Source organism: Piliocolobus tephrosceles, chromosome 4 (assembly GCF_002776525.5).
Source record: "Piliocolobus tephrosceles isolate RC106 chromosome 4, ASM277652v3, whole genome shotgun sequence".
Lineage (NCBI taxonomy): Eukaryota > Metazoa > Chordata > Mammalia > Primates > Cercopithecidae > Piliocolobus > Piliocolobus tephrosceles.
Window position 1 is genome coordinate 157,095,765 of NC_045437.1, and position 25,656 is coordinate 157,121,420.

Sequence of the window (25,656 nt, forward strand, 5' to 3'; positions counted from 1 at the left end):
AAAAAAAAAAAAAAAAATATATATATATATATATATATATATATATATACACACACACACACACACACAAATTTATTTTTCCTCCAACTTTTGATTTTTCCTTTCTTTTAGTGTGTGATCACAGTCTTGAACGTTTCACAAATTTTAGAACTCCTGAAATGAACCTGCCAGATTTCAACATACATGTTTTCTAAGACATATTTAATTGGCAGGAAGGTTGGGGTGATTACAGTTGCTTGAGAGAGCTGTACCTCTGTCAGCTCTGAGTAATTTGGTTAAACTAGGAAAGTGGCAGAAATTATGGAGTTCAATAAAAGATGTTCCCATCTTCTACCACAGTTTTTTAGGTTAAATGTGAATTCCACCAAACTTTCTACAAAACAGTATGAAAAATATGTAATTATATGCCTGAATAGATGGAAATTGTTGAGCAGAGAGTGAGGGGATCTGGCTTTTAAGTCTTTGAACTGTCACTAACAAGGTGCATGACTTCTTCAGTTATTGTCCATCTCTTGTTTTGTTGTCATTCATTAAAACAAAGGGTATAGATTCTAAGATAATTAGGTTATGAATTACAAGATTATAGTACTTATTTAGAAGAAATTGTAGTTGTCTGCAAACCCATCTAGTTTAAGAGAATCTTTACATTTTAAATGCTTTAATGAAGAAAGAGCTAGTAGTACTTGATTTTATAATGCTCACCATGTCCATATGAACAAGCTTCCTATTTCCGTTGTATAGCAAAGCTGTGGGGATGCCTTCCCCAGTTTCTCCAAAGCTGTCACCAGGCAATTCAGGAAATTATTCATCTGGGGCCAGTAGTGCTTCTGCAAGTGGCTCTTCAGTGACCATTCCACAGAAGATCCACCAGATGGCAGCCAGCTATGTTCAGGTCACGTCCAACTTCCTCTATGCCACTGAAATTTGGGACCAAGCTGAACAGCTTTCCAAAGAGCAAAAAGGTAGGTAGGTTTCTGGATAAACTTCAAGGGATGGAATTGTTAGAAGGAACTTTTATAATTTAGTCAAGTAAGTATTTAGTCTATAGTTTTATTATTTACTTTAGAGTTAATGATAATCTTTGTTAATAGTCTTTATTGCTTAGCAGTTACACTAAATGAAACTGAATTTGGTCAAAAGATACCTCTCGTGATTCTGGTGACAAAACTAAACTGAAAATAGTTCTTGGTCTAAGATGAATGTGCCTCTATTCTGGCACATTAAATGTAGCTCATACCATAAAAGTAATAAAATATATGTTCTACCCTAGGATGATTAACAGTAAATTTGACAATAGGCATAGGATTACATCCAAACCTCTGTACATCTGAGAAGGTTAATGTATAAGAAAGCATATTCATACTGGATTTTTAGGTGTATTGGAAGAAACCTATGAAGTAAAGGAGACTAGGAAATGAATAGAAATTTTCTTTTTTTTTTTAAATGAGATGGAGTTTCACTCTTGTTGCCCAGGCTGGAGAGCAGTGGCACAATCTCGACTCAGTGCAGCCTCCACCTTCTGGTTTCAAGCAATTCTCCTGCCTCAGCCTCTTGAGTAGCTGGGATTACAGGTGCCCGCCACCACGCCCAGCTAACTTTTGTATTTTTAGTAGAGATGGGGTTTCACCGTGTGGACCAGGCTGGTCTCGAACTGGTGACTTTGTGATCTGCCCACCTTGGCCTTCCAAAGTGCTGGGATTACAGGTGTGAGCCACTGCATCCGGCCAGAATTCTTAACATTCTTTAAAATTAGGTTGTTTGAGGCTTTGCCCCTTAAAAGTTTATTATTTCCCAAACCAAAGACATTGAGAATTATAAAGTCTTTGAAGACCTTAGTGGAAAGTACTGTATAACCACCATTTTATTTAGTAGATGTTATTAGCAAATATTTGCATGCAGCTTCTCTTCCTTTGCAGAGAAACACTACATTAGCCAATCAAGTGTCATTTTGTCACAGAGTATATTTAAATACAGTATGAACAGGTAATCAGATGAAAATGAAAGATTCCTATCCCTAAAGAGAAGTTATGGTGAGAGAAAGGTAAAAGTAAAAGTGGAATCCCAACTTTTTTTTTTTTTTTTTTTTTTGAGACAGGGTTTACTCTGTCACCCAGGCTGTGGCACAGTCACAGCTCACTGCAGCCTCTACCTCTTGGGCTCAGGTGATCCTCCTGCCTCAGCCTCCTGAGTAGCTGGGACTACAGATGCGTGCCACCACACCCAGCTAATTTTTCTACTTTTTGTGGAGATAAGGTCTTATTACGTTGCTCAGGCTAGGAATCCCGACATTCAACATAAAGCTGTGTTTATAAAAACATAATTTGTGGCTGGGCATGGTGGCTCACACCTTGTAATCCCAGCACTTTGGGAAGCCAAAGCGAGTGGATCACCAAAGGTCAGGAGTTCGAGACCAGCCTGGCCAACATGGTGAGACCCCGTTTCTACTTAAAAAACACACACACACACACAAAAAAAACCTTTTTTGTATTTTGTATTTGGCAGAGGCAGGAGAGTCGCTTGAACCCAGGAGACTGGGGTTGCAGTGAGCCGAGATCACACCACTGCACTCCAGCCTGGGCGACAGGGAGACTATGTCTAAAAATAAATGAAAATAAATAAAAACATGAGATTTAGTTATCAGTTGGTTCATGGCATATGATTGTAGCTGAAAGTTTGATACAATCTTGAGTATCTAACCTCACAGAGGCTGTTACAGGAAACCCGCAAAAAACACCCTCCTTTTTGTATCACTTGCTTCTTATACAAAAGCACAAAATGTTTTGAGTAATCAGTAGCACATTATGGCACTAAGTCTTCATTTTAATAATATTTACTACATAATAGCAATTTATCATTTCCATTCATGGAATCCTGCTTATACATAACACTTAATTTCTGACGATACATTCTGTTTAAAATGTTGCATGACTTAGGGAACAAATATAACTTGAGAGACTGGAATGATTTGCTCTAAAACATGGACAGTAAGCATTTTAGTGTAGAAGGAGGTATTTTTTGAGTTCATGAATGCTGTTTTATAATCTCAATTTTAAAGCAGTGATTCAAAAGAGTATATATCGTTTAATGAATATTTTTGGTTTTCTAGAATTCTTTGCTGAACTGGATAAAGTAATGGGCCCTCTCATCTTTAATGCAAGCATCATGACAGATCTAGTTCGTTATACCCGGCAGGGACTGCACTGGCTTCGCCAGGATGCCAAGTTGGTATCTTGAACTGAACACATTCTCGTTGCCTCTGATTTTCTCCACAACACTGTGTCACATCACGAAGGAAAACTGCCATAACATACCACCTAGTCGACACTAAAAATGAGGAATAGTTTTCTCCTCGTTGGTTCATGTGTTGTTGTTTTTGATAACCCAAAGCCATCATATCAGTTGGCCCCTTTAATATTTCCAATGTGAACAGTTATTTAAATGCTTTTAATTCTGCAGCACATTGATAAGATGGTTTCCATGAGCTATGATAAGATTGAAATTCCAGTTGCAATTCATAGCTTAATGAATTGAAATTTTATTTATTTTAATTTTTTTAAGTTCCCAGATTGGGGCTAGTTTAAGACTTAGTTATTTCTGCCTATAAATTTACTCTGTTGAATATTTAGCATAAATTTAATGTAGACATTTTTATTTATATACTTCGGGAGCTTTATTACCTAATATCTTTTTGTGGTAGCTGTTCTAAGAGTAAGAATTGGTTCATCTAAAATAAGGACATATTCTTTCTACACCTACTACCTGACCTGATATTTGAAATCTTAACTCCAATTTTATTATTGTGGAATTTACAGTTAGTATTAAGGATATTCTTCTACACATGAAAAAATCACTTAAATATGAGAAAATGGCATTCTACATGTATGTACTATGAAATGTATCTGATTTGGTATGCATTATTTCAAAAACTGTGAATGTGTGTTAATAACACTACCGCAATCACACGGTGACTATAACTTGGCATTTAATGCATTACAAAAGAGGGAGGGCAAACTTTCTAGAAGAAGCATTTTGTGTTGAAGGGTTTCATAAAAGGACAATCCTGAACGTTACGGATTTTATTAAAACCATATGTTATTTTTTGTTGCTAATCGTTTGACACTTAATCAAAACAGAATAAGTTACTGTGGAAAAAAGGATGATCCAACTCCTGAGGATTGCTGCCTATGTGTCTTTAATTGATTATCTTTGATGGTTAGAGTTATTTTTCAGATTTTTCCCCCCTCATACTGGATTGTGATGCTCTGATATGAGCATGCAGTGACTGATACAGAAACAGGCTGGAGCTTCGGTGTGTGCTTTTGCTATACAACTTACAGTTCTAATGCCTGATGTAGAGATAATGAATTTCTCCTTTTTAAACCTATCTTGTGTTTACTGCTTTTGTATTATGAAGGCCCTCTTCAATGATGTGTGTTTCTGATGGAATCAGAAAATTTCACACTAGAGAAGTGTACCTAACTTGATTCAGTGTGAGCTCTCGGGACAGGGAGGGGAGCCAAGGGTAGAGCTTAAGAAGCTGGCTCTGTAAGAGTTGTATATCAAAGTACCTTTTGCTGCAAGGTGCATATAGAAGTCTAAGGTAAGAAATGTACCCTCTATACTTTATTTTTCATGCCCCTATCATGTTTGGTGTGCCTTAAATCTTACCTTTAAATGAAGACTCTGTGGATTGTTTACAATTGAAGTTTTACACTAGGACCAGATCGTCCATACATGATTGGTCTTCTACAATAATAATGTTAAATTCTCTTTCGTTTTAAATCTTTCTTTAGGGTCATATAAAGATTAGTTCTTTCAGAAAAGCTATTGCTTTGGTACATGACTTAGTCTAACTAATTGGGTAATGCTGCTTTGAAAAATAGTTTGTCCCTCTCCCCATTCCAGAAATGAATCCATCCAGTCAGAAAAAAAGATTATACTACTATTTGTAGATGATTGCTAAGGCTTGAAATAGGAAAGGGGAATGAAGGCATAGAAAAATTTCAAGTCCAGTAGTGCAGTGAATCCTTTGTGTTTGAGTCTTTTTTACACTTATTTCTGAAGTTAGTGAACTTTCATTGTCCTTGTGGCCTCATATTTATAGAGCTTCTTAACTGTTTTGTACTTCAGATTGTTTTTAGATATCATTGAAAATTGAGATGTACAAATTATGTTGAATTTAACCAGTTTCCCTTGGAGAAATTGCCTCTGATATCTTTCTAACTTAATCTTAGTGTGTTCTAGGAACAGTTTTCCATAAGAGGACAACTTCTCAATGATCATGATAGTTATTTAGTAAGAAATAATAGTTGTTAATCAAGTACATGTATGTCTTGTCATTCTCTGATTTCTCTGACTCAGATTCCTTAATTTGCAGTGATGTCTTAGAAATGGAAAGAATATCCTCTGGGCTTTCAGACTTTTCAGCAACAACAGCCAATGGGATACCTCTACGTTCTAGTGTGTTCTAGTCTCTTGTATGTCCTGAAAGGCAGCAGGAGCATTTCTGGGGTCACACTGATATTTTGTTAAAGCAGAGTTTCCTGCATGGTTTATGGTGCTGCTCTAATATTTCTCTTTAAAACTGTCAATTTTTGGAGAATGAATTTTTCAACCTTTTCATTGTGGAGGGTTTTTCCCACAAGGTAGTAATGGGCAGTGGATCAAAATCCTATCGTAAATGATTGAATTTTCAATGTCATATTGTATGGAAATACTACTCTCTTTCCTTCACGTCTGTCTTCTTAGATGTTCTGTCTTTGTCATCATCTGCTCCAGCACATAGTTTGGACTCCTTTACAGGTGACCTTCCTCCCTCCCTCCTCAATAGGTGTCCTCAGTGTTTTCTAACCATTTAAAACTGAATTTGACAAGTGGCTAAAAACTTAGTCTGAGACTTGTACTGAATATATGGTTAATTATAGAAACAACAACTATTTTAACAATTACTCTGTTGACTGCTCTTTATGACTACACTTGTATGCCAGGAGGCAGCAGCCTGTACACCATTAGACTCTTTACAAGCAACCAACTAACCAATTGCAGTGGATGCAGTTGTCACAGTAGTCTTGCCTGGGCTGGACTGGGCTGGGCTGTGGGGAGTATTCCCCTTCAGGGGAGTTTCCACAGCTCAGCCCAGGCTCCAGTCTGGCTAGAGAGCATCCAGCCCATTCCTTGCCTCAGTGCTACCTTTTTCGGGGCAAGTAGCCAAGAAGTGACTTTACACGCAGTGAGTACTTCAGATAAATTTACAGCTATAGCTGCCGAAGAGTGGAGAAGGTTGACCATCATTGATTTAATTCTCTAGTGTAAAAGCAATGGAGAGCAGTGTGTGCGTGAGCCCACAGTCACCTGTGTTTCTGGGAGCTCTCACAGTGGCGGATTCATAGGCACTTGGGCTGCACTTTGAATGACACACTTGTGGCTTTGTTAGATTCACTAGTTTTTTAAAAATTGTTTCTTTTCATTAAAGGTTTAATCAGACAGATCAGACAGCATCATTTTGTATTTAACGACAGAAACGTTGGTACATTTTTTTCATGAATATGAGCTTGCATTCTGAAGCAAGAGCCTACAAAAGGCACCTGTTATAAATGAAAGTTCTGGCTCTGGAGGCCAGTACTCTGTAGAGTGTCAGAGCAGCCAGTGATTGTTCCAGTCAGTGATGCCTAGTTATATAGAGGAGGGGTATACTGTGCACTCTTCTAGGTGTAAGGGTATGCAACTTTGGATCTTAAAATTATGTACACATACACACTTTATATATATGTATGTATGTATGAAAACATGAAATTAGTTTGTCAAAAATGTGTGTGTTTAGTATTTTAGCTTAGTGCAACTATTTCCACATTATTTATTAAATTGATCTAAGACACTTTCTTGTTGACACCTTGAATATTAATGTTCAAGGGTGCAATGTGTATTCCTTTAGATTGTTAAAGCTTAATTACTATGATTTGTAGTAAATTAACTTTTAAAATGTATTTGAGCCCTTCTGTAGTGTCGTAGGGCTCTTACAGGGTGGGAAAGATTTTAATTTTCCAGTTGCTAATTGAACAGTATGGCCTCATTATATATTTTGATTTATAGGAGTTTGTGTCTGGGTCCCAGGAACATCTACTGGGGGTGACTGTTAGGCAGCTTGTGATGATGTTTTTTAAAAAACCTAAGTAACTTGGGGAGCCAGAGCATTTCAAACCCATAGAGACAACTATCAAACCTGTATATCCCCTAATACATGGAACATAAATTTCATTTCAGCTTTATGCATTAACGTATTGAAGAGGCAGGCTTTTTTCCAGTAATAATACTGCACATCTAAGGTTGCTATTCAGTAAAATTAATAGAAGAGATAATTATTGAATGCCTTGGAATATGTAGTGACAAGAGGCCAAATTTTCATGTTTGTGAGCACATCTTTCAGATACTCACTAATGGAGAAATTCACTTTAGACCTCTAGACCCCAAATTTTAGCAAGTGACAAAAAGTAAATTATTAATAGTTTGTAAAGTGGGTGCTGGTCTTACAAAGCTCCTATTCACATGAACCCTATGGTTAATTAGAACTTGCTGTCTTCAGAAAAGGGAATGGAAAGAATAACTGTGTATCTTTTCATGTAATTTGGTCACAGAATAAGGTATTCAAGTTAAGTCTAATCCAAGTCTTAGAGATCTTTAAGTATCCTAAAATAGCAGCCTAAGTAGTCATCATGTAAAGAAGTTGACTTTCAGGAATGTGAGCATTGACCTCTCCTTGCCGCTGTTACTCAGCTAACCATAACTTGCCATTCTTAAAAATAAAAAAGCCCACCCAGAAATTCTAGTAATACTCAGTTTTGACCTCTTAACTGCTTCCATGTGGGATTTCTTTTCAGCTTTTAATCATTGGAATTTTCTACCTGGTATGTTCCTCTCTGGAAAATATCAATTTGGAAATGCTGCCTTTCAAATCAATGCCACGATTTTCCATATTGTTGAGTTTGTTGTTGCTGTTCCAGAAGTGTCCCCATTTTACAACTTTATGCACACACCTGGCAAATCATTAACATGAGCATTCAACAGTACTGGGATGGGTGGGGTGGGGGGTGGGGGGCTCACCAACAGAACTGGCCAGCTGATATTGCCTGAAAAGGCACCACCTTTGAGGGCCAGTTGTGGGGTTGGTAAGCACAGTTATGAAAATTTCTATCTAGCCTCCGTTTTGAATGGTTTTAAGAAATTTTGTATATGGAGGATGGAAATGCTTATATATTTATTGAAAATCCTTTTATTTGAAATTAAAATTATTTGGTAAATAATTGTTTGATATTTGGGGAGGGTTTTGGAGGGGAGGTAATGTCACTGATAAATTAAAAGCCTGTTGATTTTGCAGAAAGGTACTGTTAGTGACTGATAGGATGCCTTTGTTTTGTACATGAACCAAATCTTTGTTTTACGTTTCTTTTATCCAAAATATTTAGGCATCTGACATTTTCAACCAGAATTTCAATTATATACTGTGATTTTTATTTGTTGCAATACATTAAAATTTCAGAGGTACTTTGGGGCTCAAAAGCTAGGATTTCTAAGTCAGTATGTGCATTTCACATGATAAAGCTGTTAATGGTGAGCAAAGTATTATATACTAACTAGATTTTTCCACATCTGTATAGTATATTATATGTATTTTGTGGTATTGAGAGTATAGAAAGTTTAGAGTGTCAAACATGCGTTTAATGTGTATTTTTAAACAAATTTATGGCAATTAAAATATTTGGAGACAAGGGTATCACATTTCAATTTGTAAAGATCTTTTTAACTTTACTGTGTCATTAAGATGCTTTGTACAATGCCAAACCATAGCTGGAGAAACTAAGTTTAATAAATATCAAATAGATTTTCTGTATTAAAGTTAATGAACACTGTGCTCTTCATATTTCTTCAACTGAGCCCTTTTCATGCAATTCTTGTTTTGTGTCTTAAGGTCCATTACTACTCTTTAAAAGTCTATTCCCGCCAGCTGAGGTTTCATTTTCTGATTACAGAAATTCTGAACTTGCTGGCCATGGGTCCTTGTGCATATGTCAAAATTCACCTTGTCCCAACATAAATCTCGTTTGGTGGCTTTGGCTTTTATTGCTTTATTAAACTAGATCTTTCTGTTCTACCTTATGTTCAGGCAGTCATAGACAAACCTGGGTGCTTCATTAGATGGCAAGTGCCAAGCTTGACCATCTGTTTTTTTTTTTTTTTTTTTTTTTGAGACAGAGTCTCTCTCCCACCCAGGCTGGAGTGCAGTGGCATGATCTCGGCTCACTGCAGCCTCCGCCTCCCAGGTTCAAGTGATTCTCCTGCCTCAGCCTCCCAAGCTTGACCACCTTTGACACCTCCCTGAAGAGTTATGGAATGAAGGGATCCACAACTTAGGAACTTGCTGAAGTTGATTACGGAGCTGTTGATTATGTAGCTCTCACCACACTTTCCAGATTGAGAAGTTAACACATTATTGGGCAATGCTGGTTTTTTCTTTAGTATACAAAGTGAATCCTTCTTTCCCTCAAAAGCTTGAATTCCAAACTGCTAAAATTTCAATTTGAGACATTTAATAGTATCCATAGAAAAATAAACTCTAAATTGACAAGTTTAGTTATACTTATCCATATATCAACATTCTAAGAAGAAGTGGAGACCAATTTAAGCATACATCTGCCTTTAAATATTAAAAATACAAGATTGCTTCACTCGTGTGTCTCTAGCCAAAATGCAGTTAACCAATATTCCATAGAACGGAGCATTGCCAGAGGTGACTGCTGTCCTTTCTTCCCCTGGTATGTACATCATTCCTGGGCCACACTTAAGGAACAGCGTCTTTTTCTAGGGGAAAAGAAAGGGTAGTTTAAGACCGGGTCTAGGAATGACCAGGGCCACCTATGCTGCATTTCCTTCCTCTTCACTTGATCTATCCAGTTCAGGAAAGACTGAAGAATGGAAAGGCACCACTCTTTCATGGTACCCACATTGGAGCTGTTCTTGGCTCCTAACTCCTAAGGGATTTTCCATGGAGCTCCCAGTCTCAGCCTAGAACTCCTCCATCCCAGCTTTATTCTTAGGTTCATGTGTCCCCTCGTCACTCCTCTGCCCAGCTTTCCAGGGCTCTCTGGCCCAACCCTGCTCCCAGGTTCGTGGAGTACCTGCATAGCCTTGTGATACACTCAGAATCATCCCGGCAGGAGGCTCCAATGGGCCTGAGGGAAACCCCTCTCCAAAACGGGGTCATTCTCCGTGGCCTTCTCTTTGCTGAACTCACTTCTGGTATTGGGGAGCCATCTATCTGTAGGGCAAAGACATTCACATATGGAAGTGTTGACACCCTGCTGCACACCTTGGAAGAATGATCATTTCCCAGATGCTGTAGACTCAGAGGAACCATTCCTCAGGACTGAGTCTAGCTTTCAAGTTCCACCACCACTATCCTCTCCACACTCCACACATACACATATGTATCCTTCCCTCCTTACCTGGCCCAACAGGAAGAGGAAGATCATGAGGACTGCACAAAGTTTGAGGTGCCACATCTTGACAGAGGGAGGATGTTGGAGCCTGAAAGCCAGGGACAGTTCTTACTTCCTTTTATAGACTGACATCGACTCTTACTTTGTTACCAGGTGAGATGGGGGCAAAGTTTGTATTTGTAATCAGAATCAATTTAATAAGTTAATATCTACCAGAGGAGTGTGCTCAAGGGCTGCCTTTCAGGCACGTTGTATTTACTGATCCCTCATCTGGACTTTGAGTGATTGTGTTGCTGGCATGGACCCTGTTGCCCATTTTGCCAAAAGTCAGCACTGCCCTTCCTTCCCTTTAAAAGCCACGTGAAACCATTGAGGGAGGTCAAGCAACTAGCCACATCGCTATTCCAAAATAGCTCAGTGAGATCACTCCCATGGAATTCCAATAATGAAGTCTTCAGAAATAATGTTGACCCCTTTGGGCCTTGTCTAGGAAAGCAGCACTGATCTATTGTGTACAGGCAATTGGTTAAGGCCCTTATCTCCTTTCTGTGGAAGGATGCTTCAGCAAGGTCTACAGTTCCGCGGATCCTCCACTTGCTTAGATGGACTATCACCCTAATCTGCACCAGTTCATCTCACTAGTAAAATGAAGACCCAGCTGTGGAAAGTTCAAAGTCTGGCCTCCTGCCCTCTCAGGGGAATGGCTGGATGTGAGACTTACTTGGACCACAGGTGATGAATTATAGGTTTCTTTTTGTCTTTAAGCACATGCAGATGAGGTAACAAGATCTCCTAAATCAGAGGGATAGCTTGTGTAGTGACTGTATTAAGCGCCTTGAATTATGGGCTTTCTTCCCAGTAGTTGAGTGGGGACTTTCCTTCCTCAGGGCAGCAGGCATAGGGATGAGATATCTCCAAAGCCCAAAGCATCCATCAGTTTAAGTAGGAACTGCTGCAGATTTCTTTTTCTTCTTTTTTTTTTTTTTTTTGAGACGGACTCTTGCACTGTCGCCCAGGCTGGAGTGCAGTGATGGGATCTCGGCTCACTGCAAGCTCTGCCTCCTGGATTCACCCCATTCTCCTGCCTCAGCCTCCCGAGTAGCTGGGACTACAGGCGCCTGCCACGACGCCAGGCTGATTTTTTGTATTTTTAGTAAAGACGGGCTTTCACCGTGTTAGCCAGGATGCTCTTGATCTCCTGACCTCATGATCCGCCTGCCTCAGCCTCCCAAAGTGCTGGGATTACAAGCGTGAGCCACCGCACCCAGCCCACTGCTGCAGATTTCTAGACCAAGGGAGGACATGTATCTAAACCATGAGTAGTTATGGGTATTAGTGAAATGACGTGGGCATTTTAAGTTTGAGGGGAAAGGTGTGAATTCAGAGTAAGGAGATTCATTGAACTTTAGATGTTCCTATGACCTGGGAGGATAATAAGCTTAAGACAAATACAACAAATTCTTTCTGCCAGGCATCACACTGAAAACGTGGCTAATATCTCTTCCCAAGGGCCGTCTCATCTTCACAGGTTGGGTATTTGGATAAGAACCTGCTTGTTCCTTTACCCCAGAAAAAGTGGAGGAGATGCACAACAGCTGAAGGTAGAAAAGGATGGCCACTGACCGGCTTCTTGCCAAGGGAGAAGCAGATGGTTTGATGGACCTCAGAACTGGAATTGGGCAGGATGTGACCACAGATCTGACTGTCCTGGTTCTAGTCCTCTCAGAATCATGGAGCTAGGCCTTGAGGGGGATGCCACTGCATGCACTTTAGGAACACTGAGAAGAGACCTATATACCAACTTACCAGTTGAGACTAGTTATCTGCTCCCTCCCTTCACCCCTGAGCTTGGATACTGGATGATCCCAGACGGGGCCTAACTGGGAACTTTTGTTGGGAGAGGAAGTGGCTATGTGGTGACCTAGTGAGCATTGGGTAAGAACACAAATGTGATTAGATAAGCAAAGGACTGAACAACGTGATGTCCTAGAGCCAGTTGGGTCTGCAGCCTCAGTGCCAGCCTCCCCTTTACCAGTCTAGAGTGACGTGCCAAATGGGATTTGGAAACTGTTCATCCAAAAGATGAATAATTCTCCACTCCTCCATTTCTGCCTTCCTGTACTTCTAGCAGGATCAAACTAGCCTGTTGTGTTAATTTGTAAAGCCGATAACACAGTCAAGGAAAGAAAGCTTGAAGCCCTTGCCCCTCTGTGTAGGGGGAAAGGACCATTCATCTTCATGAGTGTGACAACACTGCAGAGGACTTTGGTTCAAGCTTCTATGTTGTATGCTACCCTCTCCCCAAAAGAAAAAATCCATTAGTCACTGTTGAAGGAACCACTGTTGGAGAAGGGGAAAGTATTTTAACATATGTCTACGTGAACTCTAGTTGTTTTAGTTAAGTGTGGCACAAAAATCAAACTCAAAGCAACATCCAGGCAGCACTTAGCTGAATTGACAGTATTTGTCCACAGATATCCCACATTTGAGAGACTGGGAAGGCTTCTTCTTGAAATTAAAAAAAAAAAAAAAATCACGGACTCTACCATCAAGTATTTTGCTCAGTGAATATACACGTAACTACACGCTCCTTATCCAATAGAAAGACCTAAGTAGCCTTTAACAGTTTCAGCCATAAGAAGATAGAATGCTTGACTGGTAAGCAGTAGCCTGGGGTCTACAGAGTGCAACTGCCAATAGGCCGGCCCTTCCCCTCTTTGGGCTTTAGTCTCCTGTCACTTTGGGGGTTCTAATGATTAATTTACAAGAAGAAAATGAGACTGAAGCAGATTTGATAGCCGAGAGCTTGGTAACTCTGGATACAACTCTCAGAGATTTTACGCTTCTGAGGCAAATGCTTAGGATGAAATGGGAGAAAGAGGGTATAGCTACATGAGCAGCTGTTTGAAACACATTCCAGGTCGATCACTGGGAGTTGGCAGTAATTGGAAACCTTTTGCTCTCCCTAAGCAGAAGGTGCCTAATAAAAGAGGAAAGACTCTGAAATGGAAAAACTTTACCAGGTAAAATTTCAACAAAAGGTCAAAGTGTATTTGCTTTTTTGCTAGCTGGAACTGGCATAGACTTTTGGGCCTACCCTAGGCCGGCATTTTGAGGACTGGTTTGCAAACTAAAAGAGCGAGTTCTTTTCACCAGACTCTGCAGCCCATAGATTAAAAACGCTTGTGGGGGCAGGAGCATTTGGAGAAAGAAAGGTTAAATGGAGCAAGTGGTTGTGCCAGAGTAGCAAGTAAGGGATCCATACCCAGGATTGGAGGCTCCAGATGGGTTACCAGCACTGAAACCCACAGCAGTTGTCCATCCTTAAAAGGCTTTACTCAGGTCCTCCTCTGAGGACTTACGCAAATAGAATGTCCCCTAAAATGATCCCAGATCATGTATAGGAGCACTGAGCGACTAAAACTCACCACATTCCACACACCCACCACCTCAGCACTCCTGCCACACAGGTGAGATCCATTCCTCCAAGCTTAGAGAGGGAAGCCCTTTGATGAGACACAGGCTTAAAGCAGACTAATTTCATCCAAAGCAGAAGCTCCGCACATCACAGGGCTTACGGCACAGTCATCTCAGTAGAGCACTCCTGGTATAAAAATAGGCTCAATGCCTGGTTTGGGCTGAGAAAATGGGTTTCGATCTTTTGAGCTGGTCTCTCCAAAGGAGTCAAAGAAATAGTCTAAGTGTAGAAAAAGGCGAGCAAGATGGGAGAGGGTAGCCATCTACCCGGCGGCTTGGGGCAAACACCAGAGGCAGGAAGACATTAACGGCCTCTCAAAGCAGTGGTCCTCCCCTGGGCTGTGAACTTTTTGAAGCTATGCACGGTAAGGATGGGTCCGCAGTTTTCATCATTCTCAAAGAAGTCTATGACCCAAATACGTTGCAAGACCTGGGAATAAATCTGGACAGAGAAAAATGGGTAAACTGGCCTGTCTTTTGGGGGTGGGGTAGAAGAGTTCCTCAGTTGCCTTATGTTAAACCCATACCATCTTGACAGACACTTGTCATTCATTTCACCATCATCACAGCCCAAGGACTTTATATTTCCATGTTATGGGTGCGAAGCTTAAGGCTCATGAAGGTAGGTTTCTTCCCTGTATCACATAATGAGGAAGTGACGGGCTAAGAGGACAAGCCCAAGATTGTAAGACTCAGCCTTCTCCCCATATCCTGCCTCACCGTGTAGTTCATCTTTTAGGTTTTGTTTTGAAGTCTCGCTCTGTCACCCAGGCTGGAGTGCAGTGGCACAATCTCTGCTCACTGCAACCTCCACCTCCCAGGTTCAAGTGATTCTGCCTCAGCCTCCTGAGTAGCTGGGATTATAGGTGTGTGCCATCATGCTGAGTTAATTTTTATATTTTTAGTAGAGACGGGGTTTCACCATGTTAGCCAGGCTGGTCTCAAACTCCTGACCTCAAGTGATCCACCCACTTCAGCCTCCCAAAGTGCTGGGATTATAGGCGTGAGCCACCGCATCCAGCCATGTTTTGAAGTATCTTAACTTTTGATTCTTAACAGGCAATAGCAGTATTTAGGATAATAAAGATACAGTCTGGCCGGGCACGGTGGCTCACGCCTGTAATCCCAACACTTTGGGAGGCCGAGGCAGGTGGATCACGAGGTGAAGAGATCAAGACCATCCTGGCCAACATGGTGAAACGTCGTCTCTGCTAAAAAAAAAAAAAAAAAAAAAAAAATACAAAAATTAGCTGGGTGTGTTGGTGTGTGCCTATAGTCCCAGCTACTTGGGAGGCTAAGGCAGGACAATCACTTGAGCTCGGGAGGCGGAGGTTGCAGTGAGCTGAGATCGCACCACTGCACTCCAGCCTGGCGACAGAGCAAGACTCCATCTCAAAAAAAAAAAAAAAAAACACCGTCTGAGCCGGAATCAAAATTGCTGCTAGCAGGAAGAGTTTCTAAAAACGGATCTCAGATCCCATGTCATGTATGGTACTGACTGAGCTAATGACAACTCATCATATTCCACATACCCGCTACCACAAGTGAGATCCATGCCCTGAAGCTTAGAGAGAAGCCTCTTTAAGAAACTAGAGGCATAAAACTGCCAACCACACCTACCCCCACCATCTGCCAGTGGGCGAAGGGAAAATGGTACCTTTAATACCAAAAAGATAATTTAAAGGCTTTAGATCAGGGGTAAACCTTTTTTCATAAAGGGCCAGAGTAAATATTTGAGGCTTTATGAACCACATACAGTTGAAAACATTGTTGGCTTCCTGGCACAGAAACAGAAAACTGCTGTGGAGGCCAAGAGATCACCTCATCCGTTTTATAGCTGATACCCCTTCAGGCTAAGGCCCCCCTTAGGAGGAAAGGCAGTAGAGCAAGCTTGTCCAACTGCAGTCCTGGCAGCAAGCGGCCCAGGATGGCTTTGAATCCCACCCAACAAAAATTTGTAAACTTTCTTAAAACGTTGAGGTTTTTTTGGCAAATTTTTTTTAAGCTTATCAGCTATTGTAGTGTTAAGTGTATTTTGTGTGTGGCCCAGGGAAGCCAAAAGATTGGACACCCCTGCAGTAGAGCATAGCTTTAAGAGCATCACATGAGTGCAAGACTCCACCATTCACTGCTGTATAATTTCTGGCAAATTAATCTCTCTGTGCCTGTTTCCTCATCTGCCAGATGAGGATACATTAAAGGTGCTTGTGAGGTTTAACAGTTCATTTGTGTAGCTAAGAAGAGTATTTGAGGCCTGGAGTGCCATGGCTCAAGCCTGTAATCCCAGCACTTTGAGAGGCTGAGGTGGGCAGATCACCTGAGGTCAGGAATTCCAGACCAGCCTGGCCAACATGGTGAAACCCTGTCTCTACAAAAAATACAAAAAATTAGCCGGGTGTGCTGTCTTGCACCTGTAATCCCAGCTACTCTGAGGGTGGGGCAGGAGAATCATTTGAACCCAGGGGGCAGAGATGGCAGTGAGCCAAGATCGCACCACTGCACTCCAGCCTGGGTGACAGAGCAACACTCCATCTCAAAAAATAAAAAATAAAAAATAAAAAAGTGTACCTGACACATACTAATTACAATATAGTTAGTAGACTTTATTGTTGTTATGGGAGCAGAGGGCCAAGAACCAGCACTCCCCATAGCCCATGTCACCCACAAATGGTTAGCTGCAGGAGTAGCTGCAGCTACTTTCTTGTAGATTATGGAACAAAGGGCGAGCCCTGCTCTTTCACCGAAACCCAAGACCAGGCAAAACGTCAAGACTCATGCTGAGGAGGGGCGCTTCATTAACTTGAATATTTAGTGGTCACACAGGATTCTACTCACAAAAATGTAAAATCACAACAGTGCAGACCATAGGAAGTTTATTGTGTCTTTGAGACACTACAATGCAGACTCCTCTTCCAGAAAAAGGTCTTTCAGAGACAGGGAACCGTCATCCGGATGCGTTGCTCATTTGTCATTTTCATAGGCAGCTGGATTCTTCCTCTTGGATTTCTCGAACTCTTCAGTCCCCCATGTGTAGATAAGATAAAACACTACAAACTCTTTAAAAATTAAGAGAGTAAACACAGCACATATATAAGACATACAGAAGAAAAAAAAAAAGGTCTCAGTCCTGTTGTATTCTTTAAAGTATACGCTTAAGTAGTTCTTAGCATATCCAAGGCCAACTATCATCACTATCTGCTGCACGTTTAATTCAAAGCATTTCACCACTGGTAAGAACTCGATAAAGATGACCTCAGAGGAACACGCTGGAATCATCCGAGTGACCTTGGGCCAGTCATTTCAGTTCTGTAATTTAGTTTTCCCCGTGTAAGATGGGGAGGATAATATGACCAGCTTAAGGGCGGTCAGGAATATTCAACGAGAAAGGTGTATACGGCAAGTTACAGAGCGCCTGCCCGGCCGCCAGCGCTCAGAGGGGAGACGCAGGGACTGCTGCTGCTGCTGGGGTTCAGCCTCCCGCTCCCACAGGCCCAGGGCACTCACGCGGCACCACGCGAAAGAAAGACTCCCGAACGCGGCGCAGCATGTTAGGGATTCCTTTACTGAAGACGTGCGGGACGGCACGCTGCTCGAAAGGTGACAAGCTGTAGGTGATCACATGCCGCATCCGCGTCAGATTCCCAAACTCGCGGCCCATCGTGGCGACGGCCCTGCAGGACCGAGGGCGGACAGGAACTTGGCTCGCTTTCGCAAAGCGCCGCAGTCCCCGCGGCGGTCCATCCCCAACCCCAGACTCCTGCCCCTGGACTCCTTATCCTACCCCAGCCCAGCGGGGCGCCCGTGGCCTCCCAGGGTCCACCAACACTGCACAACCAGCCTCCCACTCACGCACAGGTGTTAGCTCGCCCTCCGCAGTCACCGAGCCGGTTGACTCTTTCGTCACTTCCGGCAAGATTGGCAGCCGCGCTTGGAGGTCGTGAGGTAACTTCCGGGAGATGCCATTTTCCTGCTGTCTCTAAGGGATGATGCGTTTGTCCCAGAAAGAAGTGGCCTGACTGGGTGACCCGTAGGTGGGCGGTGCCTTGGAGGCCTCGCCGGGGCCAGTGGGGTGGAGCCTAGCGGAGGACGTCGGGGATTGAACTGACTTTGGGGGACAGTGGAGAGGCGGAGGCGCTCACACTTCTCAGCCCTCGGCCTTTCTGTGGAATCCGAGTTAGGAAGCGGCCGAATGCGGGAGGCGGGTGAGGGAACAACGAGGTGACGAGCGAGGGGCCTGCCGACCTCGGGGGCCGCGCTGGCCAGGAGCTTGGGGCCTGCGAGTTCTCCCAGCTGTGGACAGAGTGCCTCTGAGCCCCGAGGCCGGACCGCCCCACAGCAAAGGAGCACGAGGTTTTATGTGGCCTTGGCTAGTAACTCAAAGGGGGCTCTGTTATTTTCAAGCCATCAGCGACCCCAGCACCACAATCAGGGACACACATCTAAGGCTCTCTTGGTAACCTCTGTTTTAGAGTCCACTGGCAGGCTGTAAACGTTCCCAAGAGATAATACAAACGTTTCCTCAAATTCAGCCACAAAAATAATCAAATAATCGTCAACTGATGAATGCTGAGACCGCCTCCCAGATGGTTTGCGTGGGATGGGGGGTATCACGATGCCCCAGTTCTTTCCTCTTCCCACGTGAGAAGCAAGGAATGTCGGGTGAGAGGCCTTACTGTGTTTTCTCTGAAGTGCATTCTGCTTGACGATGCTGTTGTCCTGTACAGCTTGCCATGAGGCATTTGTCAGTGTTGTTAATGGAATTGCTGGCCATATTTAATCTAGGACTAAGCTCTCATTCAGCAGTTGGGTGTGATTTATAACACTGCTTACGGCCCACGGAGGCTCGGCAGGCAGTCAACTTGTATTTTGCAGACATACCTTAGTTTTCTCATATAGGTACTGCACAAACTGGCTTTGTATCTTGTACTATGTGGGTTGACTTTCTTCCAGCATAGTCTTCTTCGGGGTGGCGCTGGATATCCCCTCATTTCAGTTTTTCATGGTGCTCCTTTGCCTCATTTTTTAAAACCATAATGTCTAGCCTGGTCTCAGCTCCAAGGCAAGAACAGAATTACAGGTAAGGACAGAAATATTGTAGCGAATTCTACGACCATTTGGGTGAATAATAATAATAAAAAACATTCATTTATTTTATAGCATCTGCAAACATCCGAAAACCTTTCAATCAAAATATGTATAGATGAGTGTGCAGACCACAGTAGGGACATCAAGTTGTTATATTTAAAAATAAGTCAAGGTTAAAGGCGATGTCCTCTTTTAAGAACATTGCAAATAAAATTCCAGTACTCCAAGTACATGTTCTGTACCCAGCCACCTGGGAGGACTGAGAAACCTAACGGTTTTCTGCTCTCTGGAACTTCTATGCCAGTTGTGACTGTCTCACCCCTCAAATTAACATGCAGCGAATAATTACATATTGTAAACACCTGGAAGTGCAAGAGGCCATGAGGATAAATTGAGAGGAAGAGTAAACCTAATACCATAAGTTGCATACCAACAGATCTGAGTATCATCATGAATAATTGGTTAGCTTTTCCACATGCCTCAGAAGTTTCAGCAGGCACCTTGCAAACATCTTAATCCAAATTTCTTTAAAAATGAGACATTTTATTTAAGATCATTCCTCAATTTATCTTAGACTTTCAGCTACATAGCTAGTCCGGTAGTATAACAATAACAGGTTTTAAGAAATGCCAGGGGAAAAGAGAGGAAAGCTAAATAACTAAGTAAATCTGTATCTAATGAACTAATTGGCGAAATAAGGTGTTATCAGCTGCTCGATATAGAGCTGATAAAAATCATCTTCAGCTAGGCATACTTGAGGCCTGATTACAGAAGCGACCCTGGTCCACCCACACCCCTGAAATTTATTTAAGAGACCAAGCTAGGCTCTTCCTGGCTTTTAGGAAGAGGACTGGCATGGAGAACTATGTTCCTCACTAGTTCTCCCAGGCCATGGCGCTTCCCAGCAAATTTCTCCTTTGGTTTTACTGCTTTGCCTGGCTGTGTTTTCCTGTTAGCCTTGGTTCTCAGGCTTCTGGGGGAGATGCTCAGATTGCTGCTAGTGCTGAGTTGGAATCTGGGGCTACACCTTGGTCTTTGCTGCAGCCTATAGATGAGAGAGACAGAGCTGGCCTCCTTCCCCGGCTTTTCAAAGTTCTATCTGTTGGGCGAGGTGGGGCACCTAGGCTGCAACCAGACTCCAGAGCTTTGCACTACATGAAGAAGCTCTATAAGACATACGCTACCAAGGAAGGGATTCCTAAATCCAATAGAAGTCACCTCTACAACACTGTTCGGCTCTTCACCCCCTGTACCCAGCACAAGCAGGTTCCTGGAGACCAGGTAACAGGTATGTAAGAGCAGATTGGTTAACTGGGTGGAGGGAAGATGATAGATACTTCTGCATTTCAATTACAGAAAAGAGCTGAGCCTAGTTCCTTGAATTGAATTTTATTTTGCATAAAACTCAATATCCAATTGAAACAAATTTGGGACTTGAGCTTATTGTTTCTTCCTAATGCTCTCATTGGTTAAGGTGGGCTAATATGATGGAATTTTAAAGCAACACCAGAGACTTACTGGCTTTCAGGGCTGAGGGGAAGTGCTGCTAGAGAATGTTAGCATCTCTTTCTAGTCCACCAAGCTTTTGGCCCAGGAATGGGCCTTAAACTTCTCTTACAGCTATTGGTGTGACATGTTAAATAGGGTATTTTTCTCGTTTGTTACTTTCTGTGAGAGAAAAGCTTAAAGTTCCCATTTGGAAGAGTCAGTCCTTATAAGAACAAAGTGTCAGTCCACAGTTTGACTCAGCAGTTGGGTGTGGTGCTTTAAAAAATTATAACGTAGTGAAACCCCGTCTCTACTAAAAATACAAAAATTGGCTGGGCATGGTGGCGCGTGCCTGTAGTCCTAGCTACTCAGGAGGCTGAGGCAGGAGAATCGCTTGAACCAGGGAGGCGGAGGTTGCAGTTAGCTGAGATTGCACCACTGCACTCCAGCCCGGTGACAGAGTGAGGCTCCATCTTAAAAAATAAATAAATAAATAAATAAATAAATAAATAAATCTATCTATCTACTAGGTCTTGATTTAAAATCATTCTAACTCAACAGGGTAGTTGTGTCTGCTTAAAACCCTTTCTCCTTCCTTAATATCATATTTTAATGCAGTGGTTTTAGAGCATCCGTTTTTCCTCTCAAGTGTTCTAAATTAACTAGGACAATTACATTGTTTTAAATAGACTTTCGGGCCGGGCGCGGTGGCTCAAGCCTGTAATCCCAGCACTTTGGGAGGCCGAGACGGGCGGATCACGAGGTCAGGAGATCGAGACCATCCTGGCTAACACGGTGAAACCCCGTCTCTACTAAAAATTCAAAAAACTAGCCGGGCGAGGTGGCGGGCGCCTGTAGTCCCAGCTACTCCGGAGGCTGAGGCAGGAGAATGGCATAAACCCGAGAGGCAGAGCTTGTAGTGAGCTGAGATCCAGCCACTGAACTCCAGCCTGGGCGACAGAGCGAGACTCCGCCTCAAAAAAAAATAAATAAATAAATAAATAGACTTTCTTCACTAGGGCTTAGAATGTCATCTTAATAAGTCTGGTAAGTGTTTTTATTATGGTTTTCCCTCTAGAGACTGTCCAAGAGAAAAATACTACTTTCCTTATCAACTGTTTCTGTGTTTGGAGCAAATTGCTCAGAATGAAGCTTCAGGCTGAGCACAGTGGCTCATGCCTGTGATCCCAGCACTTTAGGAGGTTGAGGTGAGAGGATCGCCTGAGCCCAGTAGTTCGAGACAAGCCTGGGCAATATAGCGAGACCTTGTCTCTACAAAAACAAAAAATTAGCTGGGCGTGGTGGCTCATGCCTGTAGTCCCAGCTACCTGGGAGGCTAAGGTGAGAGGATCCGTTGGTCTTGGGAGATTGAGGCTGCAGTGAGCCATGATGGTGCCACTGCATTCCAGCCTGGGTAACAGTGAGACCCTATCTCAAAAAAAAAAAAAAAAAAAAAAAAAACGGCCGGGCACGGTGGCTCAAGCCTGTAATCCCAGCACTTTGGGAGGCCGAGACGGGCGAATCACGAGGTCAGGAGATCAGACCATCCTGGCTAACATGGTGAAACCCCGTCTCTACTAAAAAATACAAAAAACTAGCTGGGCGAGGTTCCAGGCGCCTGTAGTCCCAGCTTACTCGGGAGGCTGAGGCAGGAGAATGGCGTAAATCCCGGAGGCGGAGCTTGCAGTGAGCTGAGATCCGGCCACTACACTCCAGCCTGGGCGACAGAGCAAGACTCCGTCTCAAAAAAAAAAAAGTCAAAAAAGAAACTTCAGAATGTAGTGCTTCCGTGTTACTTTAATTCACCATCAAATCTGACTTTCTGGAGATAAAATGTCCAGTATGGTTGCTGGGAATTAGTAATGGTACCAATTGCCTTCCTTTTCTATATTAACCGCCATTTTTTTTTTTTTTTTTTTTTTTTTTGAGGCTTGAGAGAGTGGGGGAAAAGAGAAGGGAGAAAGCATATTACGAAGTACTATTTCTTTGACTTGACTACCTGTTATGTTGACTCATATTCAAGCACTACTGGTAGATTATTTTTCTTCTTAGGAATCCTTCCATCAGTGGACCTGTTATTTAACCTGGATCGCATTACTACCGTTGAACACTTATTCAAGTCAGTCTTGTTGTACACTATCAACAACTCAGTTTCTTTTTCCTCTGCTGTCAAATGTGTGTGCAACCTAATGATAAAGGAGCCAAAGTCTCCTAGCAAGACTCTCCGCAGAGCTCCGTACTCATTAACCTTTAACTCACAGTTTGAATTTGGAAAGAAACACAAATGGATTGAGATTGATGTGACCAGCCTCCTTCAACCTTTAGTGGCCTCCAGCAAGAGAAGTATTCATATGTCTATAAATTTTACATGCATGAAAGACCAGCTGGAGCATCCTTCAGCACAGAATGGTTTGTTTAACATGACTCTTCTGGTGCCCCCCTCACTGATCTTATATTTGAATGACACAAGTGCTCAGGCTTATCACAGGTGGTATTCCCTTTACTATAAAAGGAGGCCTTCCCAGGGTCCTGACCAGGAGAGAAGTCTGTCTGCCTATCCTGTGGGAGATGCTGCTGCTGAGGATGGGAGATCTTCCCATCACCGTCACCGCAGAGGTCAGGAAACTGTCAGTTCTGAATTGAAGAAGCCCTTGGTCCCAGCTTCCTTCAATCTGAGTGAATACTTCAAACAGTTTCTTTTTCCCCAAAATGAGTGTGAGCTCCATGACTTTAGACTTAGCTTTAGTCAGCTGAAGTGGGACAACTGGATTGTGGCGCCGCACAGGTACAACCCTCGATACTGTAAAGGGGACTGTCCAAGGGCAGTTGGACATCGGTATGGCTCTCCAGTTCACACCATGGTACAGAACATCATCTACGAGAAGCTGGACTCCTCAGTGCCAAGACCGTCATGTGTACCTGCCAAATACAGCCCCTTGAGTGTTTTGACCATTGAGCCCGATGGCTCAATTGCCTATAAAGAGTATGAAGATATGATAGCTACAAAGTGCACCTGTCGTTAACAAATGGTCCTCTTAAAACCTTGAGCCTATTTGGCAAAGTAACTACTGTGTGCCTATGTGTGCCTTCAAGAGAAAGCTTCATATATTAAGTGTCTAAATGCAGCATATGTTGTGTAAAGAGGAACCTGTGTAGATTAGTACCTTCTATGGCATCTATCAGGATAAAGGGATAACATCAATTGCTGCTACAGAGCCTTTTTTATTTCCAAATTTAAATGAAATATAATTATTGTGGAGAACTTTACATTTTTTTCCTTGAGTGATTTCTTTCTTTTCATAGGAGTCTTATTCTTGATAGAGAAACATCCTTAATTAGCTTACATCCTGGATGGACTTGCAGCTATAAATTGGCAATTCACATTGCTGTAGTCTTAATGGAAGAATAAATTTCTGTCAATGGCATAAATTTTGTGTGTGTTTCATTAAAGATTGCTTTTAAATGATCATTTGGGGGAGAGAGGAAGTGTCTAAAAGCTGGCCAGAGCTCGACTTTTGATTCTTTTTCAGGGTGAAAGGGAGGCTAATGTCACCGAAATTCTCAAGAAGTTGAGACTCACTAGGACTAGAGAGTAGGCAGTATAACCCGTTTCTGTTGCTTTAGTGTGATTGGTGAACAGTATACTAATTCTCCTTGTTAACAAGCATATATAAATCAATCGAGTCACATAGAACAGTATAACATTTGCCCCATTCATGTAAAGGAAATTGTCTTGCATGTTTTTCCAAGAAAACCTGTGTGCAAGACTTTGTAAGTATATTTTTTCTTTATATATTTAAAACCTCTGACCTTACGAAAGGAAGCCAGGGAAGGATTTTTGTTTCGGTTTGATTTTTGCTGATTTGCTTAGCTCCCTCCACTCCACCCCCACAGGTTTTTTTTCCAGCTCAATTTAGAACTGTTCCTACTAAGCTTGGAGTAGTGACTGGTTATGTTACTGACTGGTTCTTGTGTGGATGCTAGCGCTTTTATGTAGGTTTTCAATATATCTATTTGGAGAGAGCCCTGGAGGCACAGAGGTAGGGTTGATATTGTGATTTTGTGTTTTAAGTTTCTAAAACCTTGATGTATAAACGAAAAGTAACTCCTAGGTGTAATAAGTACTTTTCATTATTGTCAATGATCTTTTTTGGGTGCTATTTTTAGCTTCATTAAATATTCACATACCATATGATTTACCCATTTAAAGTGTACATTGGTTTAGAGTATATTTATAAACATGGGACACCATCACCATCGTCAATTTTAGAACATGTTCATCACCTAAAAAAGAAACCTTATACACTTCAGCTATTACTCCCCTGTTTCCCGTCCTGCTCCACTCCCAGCCCTAAGCAACTACGAACTTGTTCATAGGTTTCTGATTCAGGACTTTCATATGAATGGAATCATGCAATAGACTGGCTCCTTCACTTAGCATGTTTTCAAGGTTCATCTGTGTTGTAGCATGTATCAGTACTTTTTTCTAGTGACTGTATTTTATTATATGGCTATACCAAATTTTGTTTATCCATTTGTGGGTGGACATTTGAGCTGTTTCCATTTTTTAGCTCTTAAAAATAATGCTGATAAAATTCATGTAGAAGTTTTATTTCTTTGGGGTACATACCTGAGTGGAATTGCTAGGTCATATGGTAACTCTACATTTAGTCATTTGAGGAACTGCTAGACTGTTTTGCAAACCAGCTGTACCATTTTACATTCCCACTAGCAGTGCTTGAGGGTTCTGATTTCTCAGCATCCTTTCAACACTCATCTGACTTTTGGGGGATGTTTTTATTTTTATTTTCTATGGGTATGTAATAGTTGTACATATTTATAGGGTACATGTGATATTTTGGTATAAGCATACACTGTGTAATGAACTTACTCTTTTATTCTAGCTATCCAAGTGAGTGTGAAATGGTATCTCATTGTGGTTTTGATTTGCATTCTCTTGATAACTAATGATATTGAGCATCTCTTCATTTGCTTATTAGCCATTTGTATATCTTTTTTTAAAGAATGTCTATTAAGGCTGGGTGTGGTGGCTCATGCCTGTAATCCCAGCACTTTGGGAGGCTGAGGTGGGCAGATCACGAGGTCTGGAGTTTGA

At 42.0% G+C, this 25,656-nt stretch overlaps 4 protein-coding genes across 8 annotated transcripts in view; 2 read left to right on the top strand and 2 right to left on the bottom strand.

The window, feature by feature from the left end:
• AFF4 (AF4/FMR2 family member 4) overlaps window positions 1-8,894 on the top strand; it is an 85,951-nt gene extending 77,057 nt beyond the window's left edge. Inside the window, exons 20-21 of the mRNA XM_023196271.3 lie at window positions 742-962; window positions 3,107-8,894. Of these exons, the coding sequence (XP_023052039.1) occupies window positions 742-962; window positions 3,107-3,234 (349 nt within the window). The 3' untranslated portion in view covers window positions 3,235-8,894. The remainder of the gene's footprint in view (window positions 1-741; window positions 963-3,106) is intronic.
• A 681-nt stretch (window positions 8,895-9,575) lies between these two features.
• On the bottom strand, window positions 9,576-11,440 carry LEAP2 (liver enriched antimicrobial peptide 2). The gene is made up of 3 exons (XM_023196301.3): window positions 10,497-11,440; window positions 10,170-10,309; window positions 9,576-9,852 (listed from the first exon to the last, which is right to left on the bottom strand). Exons 1-3 carry the CDS (start codon window positions 10,551-10,553, stop codon window positions 9,816-9,818), a joined length of 234 nt encoding a protein of 77 aa, XP_023052069.1. The 5' UTR covers window positions 10,554-11,440; the 3' UTR covers window positions 9,576-9,815.
• Window positions 11,441-16,823: 5,383 nt separating this feature from the next.
• On the bottom strand, window positions 16,824-17,958 carry LOC111529388 (cytochrome b-c1 complex subunit 8). 2 transcript variants are annotated; one of them, XM_023196293.2, is made up of 3 exons: window positions 17,821-17,958; window positions 17,472-17,638; window positions 16,824-17,023 (listed from the first exon to the last, which is right to left on the bottom strand). In XM_023196293.2, the coding sequence occupies exons 2-3, from the start codon at window positions 17,623-17,625 to the stop codon at window positions 16,929-16,931; spliced, it is 249 nt and encodes an 82-aa protein (XP_023052061.1). In that variant the 5' UTR covers window positions 17,626-17,638; window positions 17,821-17,958; the 3' UTR covers window positions 16,824-16,928. The 2 variants fall into 2 exon arrangements, with proteins under 2 accessions (XP_023052061.1, XP_023052062.1); XM_023196294.2 differs by having other exon boundaries at window positions 17,749-17,866.
• A 502-nt stretch (window positions 17,959-18,460) lies between these two features.
• Window positions 18,461-23,965, top strand: GDF9 (growth differentiation factor 9). 4 transcript variants are annotated; one of them, XM_031935494.1, is made up of 4 exons: window positions 18,461-18,626; window positions 19,009-19,044; window positions 19,125-20,340; window positions 22,593-23,965. In XM_031935494.1, exons 3-4 carry the CDS (start codon window positions 19,944-19,946, stop codon window positions 23,561-23,563), a joined length of 1,368 nt encoding a protein of 455 aa, XP_031791354.1. In that variant the 5' UTR covers window positions 18,461-18,626; window positions 19,009-19,044; window positions 19,125-19,943; the 3' UTR covers window positions 23,564-23,965. The 4 variants fall into 4 exon arrangements, with proteins under 4 accessions (XP_031791354.1, XP_023052053.1, XP_023052055.1 ...); XM_023196285.3 differs by having other exon boundaries at window positions 20,164-20,340; XM_023196287.3 differs by lacking the exon at window positions 19,009-19,044 and having other exon boundaries at window positions 20,164-20,340.
• The last annotated feature ends 1,691 nt before the right edge of the window (window positions 23,966-25,656 follow it).